General features: G+C 41.0%; 1 protein-coding gene across 1 annotated transcript in view; it reads left to right on the forward strand.

Annotated features, from left to right (window-relative positions):
* Window positions 1-593: 593 nt before the first annotated feature.
* Window positions 594-16,971, forward strand: part of LOC104613601 (ubiquitin carboxyl-terminal hydrolase 13) — a gene marked incomplete at both ends in the record, with an annotated part of 29,929 nt that continues 13,551 nt past the window's right edge. The window contains 5 exons of the mRNA XM_010285968.1: window positions 594-719; window positions 4,847-4,907; window positions 15,243-15,364; window positions 15,792-15,934; window positions 16,138-16,322. Coding sequence (XP_010284270.1) covers window positions 594-719; window positions 4,847-4,907; window positions 15,243-15,364; window positions 15,792-15,934; window positions 16,138-16,322 — 637 coding nt within the window. The remainder of the gene's footprint in view (window positions 720-4,846; window positions 4,908-15,242; window positions 15,365-15,791; window positions 15,935-16,137; window positions 16,323-16,971) is intronic.

The following is a 16,971-nucleotide window of genomic DNA, read 5'->3' on the forward strand; positions in this document are numbered from 1 at the left end:
CTAATTGCATTATTAGAGAGAATGTCTGATAGATACTGAAGAATGTTCACAAAACACTTGCCAATTTTCTTGTTAGCCAGTTCTGAGAGCTGTAAGATCACTTGAGATCTGTTTTTCTCAGGCAAGGTTGTGATCAATAGTGGAAGTGGTGGCTGAATCCATGGACCATCAGCTCTGCTGCACTTCTGATTTGGAATGTTGTTCTTGCAATTAAATGGCTGAAGAAAGTTCTACTGTTTCAAACAAATGTCCGTGCTTCATTATTGCTATGCTTTACAAATTTCTGTGCCTACTAATCTCTGTGGATTTAGCACCCAAGTGGAATTTTTCAAGACTAACTTCTAGACCTCCAGTTTGGACACTCATCTGTAGTTGTAAAACAACCCATTTCAATGAGTTTCTATGGGCTGTTATATGATGTGGAAGTTTTAGAGGACTGGTGATGTAACTACCATAATGTACTATGAAAGCCCTGTTTCAAGTGCTTGCCTGACAACAGAAAGGGTCTGCAATTATTTGTTTATTACTGCTTGCTGAGTTTCTGTATCGGTCAGTTCCTTCTTTGCTGTAACTACTTGTGTCATTCCTTTTAGGATTCAGAAGGAGGTCTCTATGTGTGCATGAACACATTTCTGGGATTTGGAAGGGAACACATTGAAAGACATTACCGGAAGACAGGACAGTGTGTATATTTGCATCTGAAACGACATGTGACAGAGGTGAGACTTGTGGCTTCTCAGCTAACAACCCTGGCAGTTCTTGGGTCTCTTGTGCTTGTTTAGGTAACACATTTCAGACATAGAGCATATCTTGAATGACAGAAATGAACGTGTTCAGATTTGGGGCTGGATATCAAATTCAGGTGCTTGGATCCCTACCAATCCTGTAGCTTCAGTTCTGAGATCAATCAAAAGCCCTAGAGTCAGATCTTAAAGGCAGCTTGTTCGCCCGACTTCCACTGATCTTTTCCACTACACACTTCTGTGTATCACATGCATACTGTTTGCTTATTACATGCATACCGTAGGTAACTAACTACTTTTCTGAAACCTGCCTTTGAAGGATAGAATTACGGTGTTTGGCTCAGATTTGACTGGAAGCTTATGAGAATTTTTTTTATATGAGGTTTCATCTCTGTGTGACAGGACTTCTTTTCATCCTAAGATTTCTGACCAATTAAATTGTGAGCCTTAATCCTGACCTGGCCTGGGATCTAAAGCTTAGCTTAAATTAATGCTGGATTCTACAGTCAGACTACCCTCATTCAGCCTTACACCCCCACACATGTGGATATATATGTACAAACTTCACATTCACTGTTCTTCCATAATATCACTGCATATCAATAGTTATTTATAACCTGTGCTTCATAACATCTGTTTGTGTGTGGTTTGTCTGGCATCTTTAAAAGGGCCGTTCATGACTTCTGACCTGAGCTATATGGAAGGCACTGGGTTTGCTGATAGCTCACTCTCTTGTAAGCTCTGCCTCTTTTGGCAAGTTAGAGGGCCTAAAATAACTGCTTGGAGCAGGATAGAATACTTAACGTTTCTCATTCTGCAACTATGTTTCCCCTGGGTGATGAAGGCCCAGAGTTATGTAAAGTGCCCTGACCACTTATTTTATTTCCAGTAGGTGGTTATTCATATTTTATCAGAATTACGGTGAGGTGGATTGCATGTCTCCCAGGCTGAGATTGTTAATGATGTTTGTTATACTTTAGAATTGTCTTTCCTTGTCAGGGTGATAGCAACATTTTCCTTCACACCGATAACTGAGTTTTTGGAGAATCTAGTCTAGTTTTAGCAACAGTGAATTCTGAGTGAATTTAACACTCCTGAAATATGATATCTAGGACTAGAGACAGGTGGGCAGAAATCCTGTCAGCTTTGCTTGTATATAACTTTCTTCCAGCATGTGACCTGGGAATTTTCAGTATTAAGGTAAACTGGGATTAAAATGAGGCCTCAAAAAATCCTTTCCTGGATAAAAATTAGGCTGAAGAACTCCCAAAGGGAGAAACAAATATACTGACCGTTGTTTAGTGTCAAGTACACCTTCAGTGGTTCCTGTTTTTCTCCTTGTGAATCATGATGTAGCAGAGGAGCCTGGCATCTGTGTTTGAAGGAGGTGACACGCTGGTGCACAGGCTCATGTGGTTGGAAATAGTGTTTGACTATACAGTACAGGTGAAGATTGTGTCATCTAACATGCCTCAGATAGGATTCCTCATACATTAACTGTAGATTTTGTTTACCATGACTGTTTGCTGCTTACATGCTATCCGTGTTTTCTTTTGAGCAATGTGAAACATCAGGCCTTCACTGGAACAGTTTTATGAGGTGTCTGGCACATGCTGTATTGTGGGTTTGTTTTTTTTAAGCCAAGCTTTTGACAGTGTGGGATACAGTAAAGCCAAAGGCATTGGATATGCTATCGTAAGATTCTTTTAGTAAGGCTGCTATTCTTGCCTGTGGTTCCCTTGGCATCAACCTTGCAGAATGAACTGCATTGCTGCAGAAATCCCTGTTTGCTTCTGAAGGTGTTTAGTATGAGTTGTGTATCTTGTCACAAGTCAATTAGAAAATAAGGGTCAGATTTTTAGCCTATTGGCTTAAGGGGAGATAGAGTATCTGCCAGTAGCAGCAGAGACATCTGCTGAATCATCAGAAATGTGTGCAAGTGCAAGTTCTGGAGCACCTTCTGGTAAAATTCTTAGCGATATCTAGAAAATGGATCTTTTATTTTCTCTTTTTTCCCCAAATTTCTGTCTTCAAAATTTTTAAATCAGCAACTTTCTTGTAGTGTATGACTGTTGTGTACAACTGCCTGGCTACTATTCAGCCCTGGGCAGAGCTGTGGTTTGGTGCTGTAGTGGTACCTCAGCCCTGTTGAAAGCACTGGTCAGAGAAGCATGAAATTTCCTACAGTGATGGGTTCCTGGATATTATTTGGTGATGGCCCCATTATAAAAACCCGTGGCAATAGTGCAGTTAAAGGGAACATGGAATATGGAATAGGCTATACTGACACCTTGTATAAGCATCATAAACGGGATTTAATGCCACTGCTGATGCCTCGTGTGGACTCCCATTTGCTGGGAGTGTCATATCTGTTAAAAGCCAAATTTTTTTTGTGAATGGGGAACATAGTCAGTGATTTCTGACAGGTTGAGAAACAAGGTAAAAAAACTGTTAGCTTCTGGATTTTTCAAGAATGTTGAGCATCTGCAATTCCAATTCAGATGTATTCAGCAGTTTGGAAAATCAAGTTGAAATATTTAATGTCAGCCTGGCAGTGATAAACAGTCTGTGTGAGTTTTTCTTCTGTTAAATCTCTAGTCTTAATGATTTTCACAGCATCCCACTCGGTGACATTGGAATTCAATTGGAGCTTCATAGTATTGGAAACAATTTTTTTTTTTTAGTTCTGAAGCTATAATCCTGGGAGTTTGTGTAATTTATTCTAGTATATTTGTAATTGGGTTATGTTGTCTCTTGCTGCTGCTTTTTCAAAATAGATTTTGATTTTTGGCTACTTCCTTTCCACTTGTTAAATTCCACTAGTACTAAGGAAAAAAATGTTCTGCTTGTTATTTTCACTTCATTGAGGATTTTGCTTTTTTTAAATGCTGGGATTGCAACCATGACTCCCTTTCCCTAGGTGTCATATATATGGATAATAGGTTCTATTCTTAAGTGTGGCAAGGAGTCTGAGTTGGCATCTTGCTCTTTCTAAGAATGGAAAACTTTCTTATGATGTATAAGACCTCACTGATGATTCAAGCAGTCTGCTTTGGCCAAAGCTTTATTTACGTGGTGAAAGGAACCACCCAAAATATGTGACCCTTTCACCTACCAAGCAGCAGAGGCAAACATGGGCTTTCCCTAGATTGACAGGTTCTTGGCTGGTTTCTCTCCACCTGTTGTATCCCAATATTATTATTAAAAATAAAAAAAAAAAAAGTTGCCTAACAGCCTTTCCAGTTACACTAACATTATACACTATATAATGCATCGTGGTTGGCATTATAGCCACAGCAGATTATTTTATTTGGTTTGATTTAATGATGCCTGTTAAGAAACAGCTTAAGAAGCAAGCATGTTGACTTTTACATTTCTTCAGCTACTAGCGTTTTCCGTAGTAGTTTGAGGTATTTTGAACTGGGAAAGTAGCGCTTGAAACTGAATGTCATTTGGAAGTTACTGTTGTCTGCTGTGGAGCTTAAATTAAAAAATAAAGTAAAATTCCCCCCTAAGGAATTGCTTGGGTGTTGTCAGATTTCCTCCATAATTTCTAATATTAAGAAAGCATGGTGGTAACTTGGATTGGTCTTCATGGAAGCAGGCATGGATCCTGTTGGAAAGGGAATTTTTTTTTCTGGAAAAGTAGCTGAACTAATAGATCACAGCAAAGTGGTCATGCTGGAATTAGTTATGAAGGAAGGAATCTTGTATGCAGATGATAACCTTTTCTTCACCTCTCTAATTCAGCTTTAGTCATTAAGAAATACTGTAGGGGATCTAGTGGTGAGAGGTCTGAGTGATGCTAAATGTCCCTGTCTTGCTAATAGAACAGCGGTCACCCACAGTGACCATGAGACATGCTCTGCTTAATTGCTAACAGAGCAAAGTATGAAGGATTCAGATGGTGGGTTTCTCGCTCTGTGAGTAAGCAATGATGAGTTGAGTCCCATTGTCAGAGGTGAATGAAGAGGATTTATATTGTGATTTAATAGAACATGAACAGATAGATGTGAGTTAGAAATGCTGATGGTGTGGGGTTATTGCTGATTTACTGTTGTATTGCTTGATGGATTTTTAATTGTTTCTTTCTCTCTTTCCAGAAGGTACCAGGGGCATCTGGTGGAGCTTTACCAAAAAGGAGGAATGCTAAGCTATTTTTAGGTATTGTGAACAGTCCTTTCACACAGTCCTTCTCTGACCCTGTCTGCATGTGTACTTGGGTTCTGTCCACCAGTGTCTGGCTTTGGGGCTCCTTGTGGGTTTTCTTTTTCTGTGGGTTTGTTTTTTCTTTTGGGGGGGGTGGGGAGGGTGGTATTTCATTTTTGGGTCTAATTTTTAAAGTTGGTCCAGACAAATAAGTCATTCTTAGCAATTTTGGTGCATATTGAAAGATATGTGTATGTATACATGAAACATTTTAATCTAAAGTAGGCCCTCAACTATTCTCAAACAGCCTAAGGTTTGACAGGCATTTTTGGACTAATTCTGTCCCTTCTTTCTCTTTGTGCTTTCCAGAAAGCACCCTTTTATTAAAATGTTTATCTACACTTCATGTTTAGATATAACAGGGCCTTAGCCTGGCACTGTTCTGCTCAGCAGCTGGTCAAAGTTGTTACACACGTAAGTGTTCTTAAGTGATGTTGTGGTCTCTCCTGCGCTGAATGCAACAGTACATATATCATGAGCACCTCTTACCAATTCTTATTCTGTTATGTCCACAGTTATATATATATCCCCTTGCTTCATGGAAAGCAGTTTTCTTACTGTGTCCATTTCATCCAATATCCATTGATTCAGATCACCCAGACAACCTGAGGGCCTCATACATACGGAAGAGGGGAATGTGATGCAAAGCCTGTATTCTCCCTCCTCCCACTGCTTGTGCTATTTCTCTGATTTATCTATTTACTCTCTCTGTATTAATAGTGAATAGTGATTTTTTTCTTCTTATGGTAATGAAGAGGTTAAATGTTTTCTTTACAATTGCCAGGTCTTATGGCTAAAGGGAAACAACAGCATGGCCTCGATTTGGATCTGTGGAATGTGTCCCTAAGAGGCCTTTGCAGATTGTGATTGATTAAACTGTTGTTGTTAATGTCTGGAGTTTTGCAAAGAGAGCACCATGAAGTCATAGAGTAGTTTGGGTTGGAAGGGACCTTCTGAGGTCATCTAGTCCAACCCCGCTGCAATGAAGAGGGATGTCTTCATCTCATCAGGTTGCTCAAAGCCCTGTCTAACCCGACCTTGACTGTTTCCAGGGATGGGGCATCTACCACCTCTCTGGGCAACCTGTGCCAGGGTTTCGCCACCCTCATTATGAAAAATTTCTCGCTTATATCTAGTCTGAATCTGTCCTCTTTTAGTTAAGAACCCTTACCCCTTGTCCCGTCACAACAGGCCCTGCTAAAGTCTGTCTCATCTTTCTTATAGGCCCCCTTTAAGTACTGGAAGGCTGCAATAAGGTCTCCCCGGAGCCGTCTCTTCTCCAGCCTGAAAAACCCCAACTCTCTCAGCCTGTCCTCATAGGAGAGGTGTTCCACCCCTCTGATTATTTTTGTGGCCGCCTCTGGACCTGCTCCAACAGGTCCATGTCTTTCCTGTCCTGAGGGCTCCAGAGCTGGACGCAATACTGCAGGTGGGGTCTCACCAGAGTGGAGTAGAGGGGCAGAACCACCTCCTTCACCCTGCTGGCCACACTGCTTTGGGTGCAGCCTGGGATACGGTTGGCTGCCTGGGCTGTGAGTGCACATTGCCAGCTGATTTTGAGCTTTCTCATCAACCAGAGAGAAGTCTTAAAGAGTCATAAAGAAATTAAACTTCTTTTGTGGGAAGAAACTGTTAAGTCACAGACGCTGGTCTAAATGCCATTTTACTGTCAGTTTACATTGAAAATAATGTTTGTCAGTGTATGCTTATAAAATAACTGGTTCAGAAACAAAGTTGACTGCAATGCAGTAGTGGTTGTACAATGTTAGCAATGTTTACTTAAACAGGAAGTACAAAAGCACGGTCAAATTTTATGCTTGCTGATCTACTGCATACATTTTGAGGCTCCTGTCATTGTGGTATGCTGGCACACAGTGTAGATGGCATAGTGTCTCTGATGTGCCACGTTGGAGTCCTCAAATTCCATCCTTGCACATGAGCATTTTGTTCCCACTGAGTAGATCTGGTGCAGCAGTTCAAGTGTCCTGGTCCCATGGAAATTCTGAAGGTGGTGCAGTTTCACTGGGGTGGATTTAGCACACGGAACTATCACCTTTTGACCCAGCACTTTTGGAATTTAATGCACTTTTGAAAATGTATCTCATCTGGTCTGTTGTTCTATTGCAGTCCTCTTTGCAGCCCCTGCTGGCCGGGAGTAAAAACTCTCTGCTCTGATCCTTGAGACAGTACTTCCATGCATCCAAATGCTTTGTATCCACTTCTTCAACTCAGCAGATTTTATACTGTCCTTGTTCATAGCCGAGGAAACGAAATCACAGAAGGGTCGTCCAATGACATAATTTTGCATTTGACAGTAAAATCTGGCATTTTATCTCTTAATCCAACATCTTTCTTACTGGTTTGGAGCTGCTGGACTTCTCATCTTAACGGGTCGTTTCAGTTCTGTCTTTCTCATTTAGTTTCTCTCTTTCTCGTGACCTGTGGCACCTATGGTAGCAGTTTGCACCAAATTGGCTATTATCAGCCCATATAGGTAGCCTGCCATTTAGGCCTTACCCTGTCAGACAGGAATAGACAAAGATCAATGGGTAACTCTAACATCACTGTGTTTCTAGGTGTCTTTGAATAACTCCCCAAAGGCCCAGAGATTTAAGCTTTGTACACAAAGTCAATCCAGTTTGGGCATTTGTTACATTGCTTCTTATAATCCTCTTTGATGTAAAGCTATTAATGATACTAAACCCTTTTCAATCTACTTAGTATTAGGAAAACATCTTTTGGATGCTCACTGATTACTTTCTAGCACGGCTGCTATCCAGCAAATGCAATAGAAACACAAATCAGTTTAGTCAGTCAACTGGAAGCTTTATCTTTCCCTAAACATTAAAAGACCCATAACAAAGTGTGTGTACATGTGCGCACATGCATTAGATTTTGGGCTCAATTTGTTTTTCATTTGGAGAAGGCTAGAGGCTGTGATTGTTCAAGGTAATCAGGAAGCATTAATAATATTATGCATTGAAATGTATGAACTGCCTTTAATCTAGCTTGTTTAGATGTTGCTAGGCAGTGTGAATATGGTACTTCAGCTCAGACTGTGCAAGTTTTCAGGGAATTTGGGGTGATATTTAAAGCAGACTTTCTGCATCAGAATGCATGGAGTAATATCCTCACTGCATGTTACTTGTGCTAGCAAGTTTGAAGATACTTTGTGCTTGTCAATATGTGTGGCTATCGCACAAAGAAGTTTTAGATCTATTCTGTAAAATGGAAAGAAACTAATTGATGGAACAAGATGGCAGCTCCCTGTGACTTCATGAGGCTCTCAGGTAAGAAACAGCTGTGCTGTTGTCATTGGTATGCAACCTCTTGTTTAAATCAGCCACAGTATGGTAAATATGGTACCAGTTCTGGAAAAAAGACATGATGAGATCAGGAAAAGTATCATCACTAAATTTAACTTTCATATTAGCCCATCTGGAAGAAAAAGAATGGATCAGAATTGATAGAAAGTTGTATAAGTATGACAGAACAGAAGAGAACCGCTGTGGATTTTCCAAAGTGTACTAATGGTTCCGGGTCTGCCAGAATACTCTGGGACTATGTGTAGCAGTCCCACTCCATATTCAGGGACTATGTGAATAAGATCAATTTGATTAACAGGATGTACTATGATCTTCCTTACAAGATCCTGGTCAAAAAGGGTAGTAGAATAAGAGGGAAGATCCTTGTATTGAACGGGTTGGAGGCACAGTTCTTCCAGTAGGGTTACCAGCAGAATCCCCCTGGACCTGTTACTCCCAAGAGTTATCAGCAGAGTCCTTCATAATGTTCTAATTATGAAGAATTAATGCGATTGTAAATGGTCTGGAAAGGGATTGAAAAATGAGGAAATAGTTTGCTGGTTGATTTAAAATTATCCAAGAGATTAAATCTAAAAGTGGTTTTTAATGTGATACTGAGTAACTAAACAATAGATGAAGTAAATGTTGAAAAATGCAAAGAAGACAAGAGAAGTGCTTTAACTGTGTATGCATAGTGATGTGGTCAAAATTAGCTATTACTGTTCAGAAAGGTAGGTCTGGGAGAGAGATGGTGTAAATGGTTCTCTGAAAATGTCAGCTCAGTTGTCAGCAGTGAAAAAGTCAAGTGGAACATCAGGAGTAGAGCAACATTTTATATTTTGTTCTCTATTATTTTGCTTAATGAATAGGAAGTGAACCTCTCTTTTTGAATAGAGAAACCACAGCTGCATGCAGTATCTCCCCCGTCTCTCTTTCTCCCAAACCAACCAAACACACACCACCTCCTCCCCCCCAGCAAACAAAAAACTCCAGATCACAGAATCATACAGAATCATTAAGGTTGGAAAGGACCTTTAAGATCATCAAGTCCAACCACCAGATAGATATCTAGAAGCTGGGAAGTATATACTGAGTGAGGAATCACCGCATTTTTGCCTTGTTCTGGTACCCAGTTCCTGGACTCTGTTGGTCCGTGCCAGAGCCTCCACTCTAGGCTAGAGTGGCTGTCATAAAACTTGTCTGTAGACAGATGTCCTCTTCCAGATCAGTTACCATAGCAGTATCAGCCAGTGCAGCAAGTTGTGTGAGCTCTGTTTTGAGCTAAGTCAGGGCTAACTTAGACCATCAATTAAAAGTGTCTTGAAATACTCAAATGAACAGCTCTGTCAGCAGATCTGTGAGGATGGTAATTGCTGGTGAGAAGAGTGTCAGTGTCACTGACTGATATGTATCAATATCCGTGACACACAGCTGGTCTCAGAAAGGAAGAGAAAACTTCCACTTAGAGAGTCTGGGAGAACGTGTAAACTTGCTGAGCTTTTCCTGGATGGCACCTGCCTGCCTACGGCAGTGAATACACTTATGGCTGCCATTTCCATGTGTAAGCAGCTTTCATAAGAGTGGCTGTACTGGATTTGACCACAGCTCCACTTAGCCTTCCTCGATCTCATAGCAGCCAGTAGCAGAACCCTGTTTTCAGTAAAGACGTTTTTGTTTGGTAAGTTTCTGAAGAGGACTTTTACTGAGTGGTTTAAGCTTATATTTATGTAAGTAAGCACATATACAGTATATATATATATGAATGGAAAGTTGTGATTTAGGAGGATTTGGGTGTCTTCTGACAGTATTTTTAGATTTTAGCCCAATAAAGTTGTGCATACTCTCCAGCAGTAGCAGTGGAACTCATTAGAGCATGAGTGAACCTGTTGCTTTCTGTCTTTGCGATCTAAGCTTGAGTTGACTATGGAACAGTGAGCAAATATCTTACACTAATAGAGTCTTAATAGTTTTCTGGTTTAGGTTGAACTGTGGAAGTTAGGCTAGCTTAACAAAGGCTAATGCTACTAGCAAAATAGTTAAGAATTTGAATTTCGGTGGTTTAGCTTTGCTTTTTTAACATATGACTGTGCCAAAAATCCAAGGGGTGAGGTCTACCTAGCAATAAGAACAGCACACTAATGCTTTGGAGATGTAGCAAGCAATTTGAATGTCATTTTACAAGTAATGAATGATCTAAATGATCCTAGTAGAAAGTTTTGCTTTCCTTTTGCCACAAAGGAGAACGTTATGACTGTAAAGGTTTTTTTTGTTTTGCTTTGTTTTTTTAATTTCGACCTTTATAAAGTCAGTGTTTCAGATGTGCCTGAAGACAAATGAACTGAATAGCTTATAGTTTGCGAAGAGTTGCTACTGCAATTCACCATTATTTAGAGGCTTCAGGAAGAAATCGTTTGATTTAAAACTCAGTCCTGCACTTCCAAGTTAATACAAATTTGTCCCTTTCTTTCAGTGAGAGCAGGATTAAGCCCACATTTGTAAGATGTCTTTCTAGGCTTTCAAAATTAGTAGTAGGCTCACTAGTCAACATCCTCATTCAATTTCCATGTTTGTATTCCCTTTCATACACACACAGACACATCCATATGCACAGGAAATCCTGTTTGGGGGTCCTGCCTGGAGTCTCCTTATGCCACTATTGTTAGTGCCGTCAGTTGGTAACTTGTCTAAATCTGATCTGGGCACATCCACTCCTCCTATTCCCCTCCGGTGGGTTGGTTTACAGTACTCTGTCTTCCACTCCCAGCTGTTTCAGTCAGTTCAGCAGCAAAGCATTTCTCACCGTCAGTAAAGAGATGCCTGTGAGCTGGAGTAAATTTACTCTACTGACCGCTTGCTCACAACGTCAGTCAAGCCTCTGTTTTAACGTGTCTGTTATTTTGCTTTGCCTGTTGTCCTGGCCTCCCAACACAACACTTATGACCTATGGACACTTTGTCTTAGTGACCATAGTGTTTAATTGGCACTCTGAGGGGGCACCATAAAGCTCTTAGTCTCTTAGTCTACTAGAAGGGCAATAATGTCATATGGGCATTCACCATCAAGCTTTCAGCTCTTTAAAAAGATTACAGACTGGTTAGTTGTCTTGTGGCTTGGTCTTAGAACTGAGTAAACCCTTTTCTTCCCAGAGATTCTTCTACTGAGTAGAAGTACATCCTGGAAGAACATCCTTGTCCAAGAGATAGCTTTGTATGAAGTATAGTGCTTGAAAGTTCATATTTTTCAGTGCCTTTAGTGTTATATTAATTTTTAATCAAATATGCTCCATTTGCAAGTAGATTTCCCCCTGCTTCTCTTTGCTATAGTTACTCTTATTCCTCTCTCAAATTCTGCGCTAGTTTTAACATCCAAGTTCAAAACTGCCTGCAGACTGCATGTGATGGCCACTGGCTAGGGGGTCAACCTCTGCCCTCATTTAGTGTGGGCTCCATTGCCTTCTAAAGTAATAGTCTCTGTTTTTATTATACCTACACGCATGCTTTCTTAGCTGTGTTGGTCCTTGCACAGGCACAGAAAATATAATGCAGGTAGAACTTCTTACTGAACTTAGCAGCTATGGCTCTCGGCACATACAAGCCAAGATTTAAAAACATGAGTAGTGATTTCACAGAAATCACAGAAACACTAGGTTGGAAAGGACCTTCAAGATCATCAAGTCCAACCATTAATCCAGTGCCACCATGTCCCCTAGACCATGTCCTGAAGCGCCACATCCACATGTTTCTTGAACACTTCCAGAGATGGCGACTCCACCACCTCCCTGGGCAGCCTGTTCCAATGCCTGACCACCCTCTCAGTGAAGAAATTTTTCCTAATATCCAATCTAAACCTCCCCTGTCACAACTTGAGGCCATTTCCTCTTGTCCTATCACTAGTTACTTGGGAGAAGAGGCCAACACCCTCGTCGCCACAACCCCCTTTCAGGTAGTTGTAGAGAGCGATAAGGTCTCCTCAGCCTCCTCTTCTCCAGACTAAACAACCCCAGTTCCCTCAGCCGCTCCTCATAAGACTTGTGCTCCAGCCCCCTCACCAGCTTCGTTGCCCTTCTCTGGACACGCTCCAGCACCTCAATGTCCTTCTTGTAGTGAGGGGCCCAAAACTGAACACAGTATTCAAGGTGCGGCCTCACCAGTGCCAAAGATTTGGGGGTTTTCAACTGGACATCATTAATGGGCCTGTCTGACAGTCAACAAAAGGGGATTAGTTTATATGGTCATCTGCTGTATCAAGGGATTTCAATCAGTGACCTTAGAAGTCCTTTCCACTCTTATGTACTGAATCTGAACCCTGAGAAACTGTCTTCAGAGTGATAATTGCCAAAAAAGCACTGGTGGTCCTTTTAATTCCTATTCAGAGGGAGTAGGTGTGTGGAGTGAAGTGTATCAGCTTTACACGGTCACCTTCAAAAGTGGAATTGCTAGGAAAATCCTAATTTTTTTTCCTGGAACTGTTTTGAAGCTGTGTGTATCTTTCTTTAAAATAAGAATTGTGATGCTGCCTTATCGGTGTGTCAGACATCCAGAATGTCATGCTGACCGGACATCATTTTCTGCTTTTCTGGTAACATGAATGATATGAAGCCTGAGAAGGAAAAAAGGAACTCTCCTTCCCTACCCATTGCACACAGAAGGCTGATGCTCCTAAGTGTGTGAGGTCCTTAGATGACAGCGGATGGTTGCTAATAGGATACTCAGTCTTTCATCCCTGGATCACTAGTTCAAATGCAGGTCAGATCAGTAGCTAGTCAAGTACTACCTGGCTGTTATTGTCTGGCTTGTGAGATGAGCTGAACTGTGTGTCTTAACTTTGAACCCAGGCAACCATATAATTTCTCTTTCTGCATAGCAGATTGTAAATGCTATAAACTTAATGTCAGTATCATAAGGAAATTAAAATACCAGCAGGTCTTACACATGTCTACAGGTAACAGCAGCTGATGTGAGCTGTCCTCTGGTGGCTGAGTTAAGTGTGTGACTGCAGGCCCTGGAAGAGGCGTTTGCTGCCTTTAAATGTGTCTGAACATAAACTAAAGAGTTTTTATCTTCTCTGAGAAACGTCTGTCACATTTAGGAGATGGTCAGTGCTTTTGGTTTTGCTATGCCTGCCACCATCAAATTTCTGGTCATTAAGTGAAAATTCTCTGTGATGCATTGCCGTATGTATCATCAGCTTGGAGGTACTCAGTTTCTTTGCTTCATAGAGCAAAAGAGCTTACTGTGGCAGACTCTTTCTGTTGAGATTCACTCCTGTATCAGAACATAGGATTGTAATACAAGCTGAGAAGAAAGCCCAGAGTAAAGTGAGGTCTCTGGTTCTCTCTCTTATGCTGCAGTAAGGGAAGGGATTGTTATAAAAATTGTGTGACTTGCGGAATTAGTAATTAATATTTTCTTCATAAATGTCATGTTTTCAGTATAAGAAAAGGTTCTGGCATTTGTGTCTATACTCAGCTCATGAAAAGGGTCTTTTGGTTGCTGCTGAGAGAGAGGTCATGCTGCTGGAAGTCACTGACAGTGGGTGTTGTCACCCCTCAGGACTGGCAGGTGCAGCAGGTGAGCCAAGAATTGAATGGAAACTGCGTTATGTTCCTCTCAACAGGTGGTCTTTCCAGGTCAAGTTAAAATATCTTTTGATACTTGTTTTATCACTTAGGACGTTCAGGCTGTTACTGCTCACTGGGTAAATAATTTTCTGAATCTGGCCTCTGTCAACTTCCCCTCTCTCCCAAATATGCTTTTGAGACTTCAGGCATTCCCAGGGTGCAGTGGTTGCTGCCAGTCTCATTTAGCATTAGGTGACTCATTAAGCATATGCATGTACTTGCAATGAAACTAAGAGCCAGCTTTTAGCTATTGCTAATGCATCATCTTTCTTGGTTGAATCTTATGCTGTCAGTGACTTTCTGGTACATTGGAATACCGTAGATCCAGCATCTCCAAATGGGGGAAGGATCCAGGAGATCCCATCCTTACCCAGGCTATTCTTGCAACTGAATCTTGTGAAATGTCTGACACAACATGCACATGTCTGTTCTTACCTTTTTCAGTTGTCCTGGAAAGAACTGAGTAAGATTTTAACTGATTCTTGTCACTATGGGATAATTATGTTTTTAATGAAGCAAGAGATAAAAACATTAGCCATTTAGTTACTTACATACCCTCCTAGCTTTTCTCTGGGTTCAGTTATTTCTGGGCAAGCATTTTAGCTGATGTTGCTTGATCAAGGCTCATATTTAAGCAAAAAAAGTCATCCTTACACTGGAATAAGAGTGTACACAAATACTATGGAAAGCTTGATCTTCAAAGAAAAGCTTTATGAGTTAATAAGTGCTTTTTAAACAGATAGTTACACTGGTTACAGAGTGGAGTTAGCAAGAGAGGGATAGTGCTGGTGTAACAGTACTTGCTGTAGGTGTTTGAGACTATGGATGAGATGTGGGAATACTTCCAGCCATGGACAAATTCATGGGAGGAAAGGCCACAGGTTCAAGACGGATGGGAGCCATAGCACGTTTCAGCCAGGTCTGTGATCTGGAAAAATCTGGAGGGCTGAAACATTTGGGCATGGATAGTGTGACCTGGTCTCCATATTGTACAGCATTTCAAGATCCTGGGTAAAAGGACAGCAGTATTACATTCTGATTTTGTCCAAAATGAGCAGATTTTTGTTAGCTGCTTCCCAGAATGTGATGTCTGCAACAGTGCACTACTTGGAGAGGGGCCAAATTGACTGTGACTGGGGATGAGATTAAGATGGAAATTTTTGTCCTCACAACATCTTCTTGAAGGATGGTCAGATTTCAGTTTAGATCAGGATTTCACAAACATTTCCAGCCGGACGAAACTACTGTCAGTGTCAGCTTGCAGGCTGATGCCAGGCAAGCAATGCTTCATAGTGGTACCCCTGCCACAATCCAGGAACCTTGATCTTGGGACAATCTCCTAACATTCCCCATCTTGTTTTCCAGATCTAGAGACAAACAGTGATCTCAACAGTGATGACTTTGAATATGAAGATGAAGCAAAACTCATTATATTTCCTGATCACTATGAAATATCATTACCCAATATAGAAGAGTTACCAGCACTGGTCAGTGAGTGTGTGCAAGTGGTGATAGGAGTTGTCTCCTGCTTCAGTTTTTATCAAGATGGTGCTTTGTTTTTCTTACATGTGGTGCTTGTTTTTACACAAAGATCTTTCTTAACCAGCTATAATAGAGAGTCAGTAATTTTTAAAAGTCTGCTTTGTCTTTGTTTCTTCCGATTTCCTTTTACCTCCTGTACTCTTTCCTTTATGATGCCTGCTTGTCCCAGGGAAGTGAAGTTCACATAGTACATGTTGTGCTTACTATCCTGCTAAAATAATAACTGCCATCTAGAAGATTACTTGTATATTTAAATATATAAATAGTCTTCCTGATACTCAGTTCTGTATGTGGTTAGAATGGGCTAAATGCCAAGTTCTGTGCAGTCACTGAATCATGTTAGGTTTTGATTGACATATGTTTGTCTTCCAGGTGACAATAGCTTGTGATGCACTTGTCAGTGCAAAATCACCCTACAGGAAGCAGGACCCTGACTCCTGGGAAGACGAGCTACAGGCATCTAAACATGCCAAAACACTTGTACAGTTAGACAATGGTGTTAGAATTCCCCCCAGGTGAGGGAAAATAAGGTTTGTTCATTGTAGGCTTTCTAATATAGTCCAGAGTTAACAGAACTAAAGCCAGCAACTCGGCCAGCAATTCTCTTGCATGCCTCTGGACTGGATGTGTATGTTTGGTTTGACCTACCATAATTGGAAATACAGGACTAGTTCCTGCCTTACTTATTTCTGCCATTTCTTCCTGTTTTCTCTTGCAGCGGTTGGAAATGCTCAAAATGTGACCTGCGGGAGAATCTATGGCTAAACCTGACGGATGGTTCTGTGCTGTGTGGAAAGTGGTTCTTTGATGGCAGTGGGGGGAACGGGCATGCAATGGAGCACTACAAGGAGACAGGTTATCCCCTGGCAGTGAAATTGGGAACCATCACTCCTGATGGAGCAGGTTAGCTACCTGGCAGGTTCTGAGGTGGGGTATCTTTTGTGCATGAGACTAACAGTGTATATCTATTACCAAGTGGGTTTGTGCTTCTAGTGCTTCTAGTGATATGGAAAGAAAACCCTGTGAGTCTGTGAATCTTGATTGGGGCTGGGGGGAATGACACACACTCCAGTTGGAGAAAGCCCTTTTTTTGTCTGCTCTTCTCCTCCTAATTTATGTTTGGTGTAAATAGTATTTTGGGCTTGTATAATAGTGGATTTATAATAGAAGAATGGTATTATTTTGAAACGGCAGAATCTGGAGAAACAATATTTTCCAGTTCTGCTACATTTGCTAGGGCAAATGGTTCAATCTTATGTAACATAGAAACAATAACGGGGTAATGATTTTTAAAGTCAGAAAAGTCCCTTCTTAACAGCATGTATTTTTTTTTTTTTTATCATTCTGGAAACCGCACTGGTTTTCCTTATGGTTTCAGTAACATTTTGTTCAGTCTAATGAACACTTATCTTCATGGGGCTGCTATGATGCTCATTTGTAAAATGCCTGATGACCTTGAGAGGGAAAAAAGCTATAGATGTATCCTTGCTTGCATATTCTCCAAGTGTGATGTTCTGCAGTGTTGCCGTGGAGAGGATTATGATGTGTGAGG

The sequence above is a fragment of the Phaethon lepturus genome, unplaced genomic scaffold (assembly GCF_000687285.1).
Source record: "Phaethon lepturus isolate BGI_N335 unplaced genomic scaffold, ASM68728v1 scaffold21684, whole genome shotgun sequence".
Lineage (NCBI taxonomy): Eukaryota > Metazoa > Chordata > Aves > Phaethontiformes > Phaethontidae > Phaethon > Phaethon lepturus.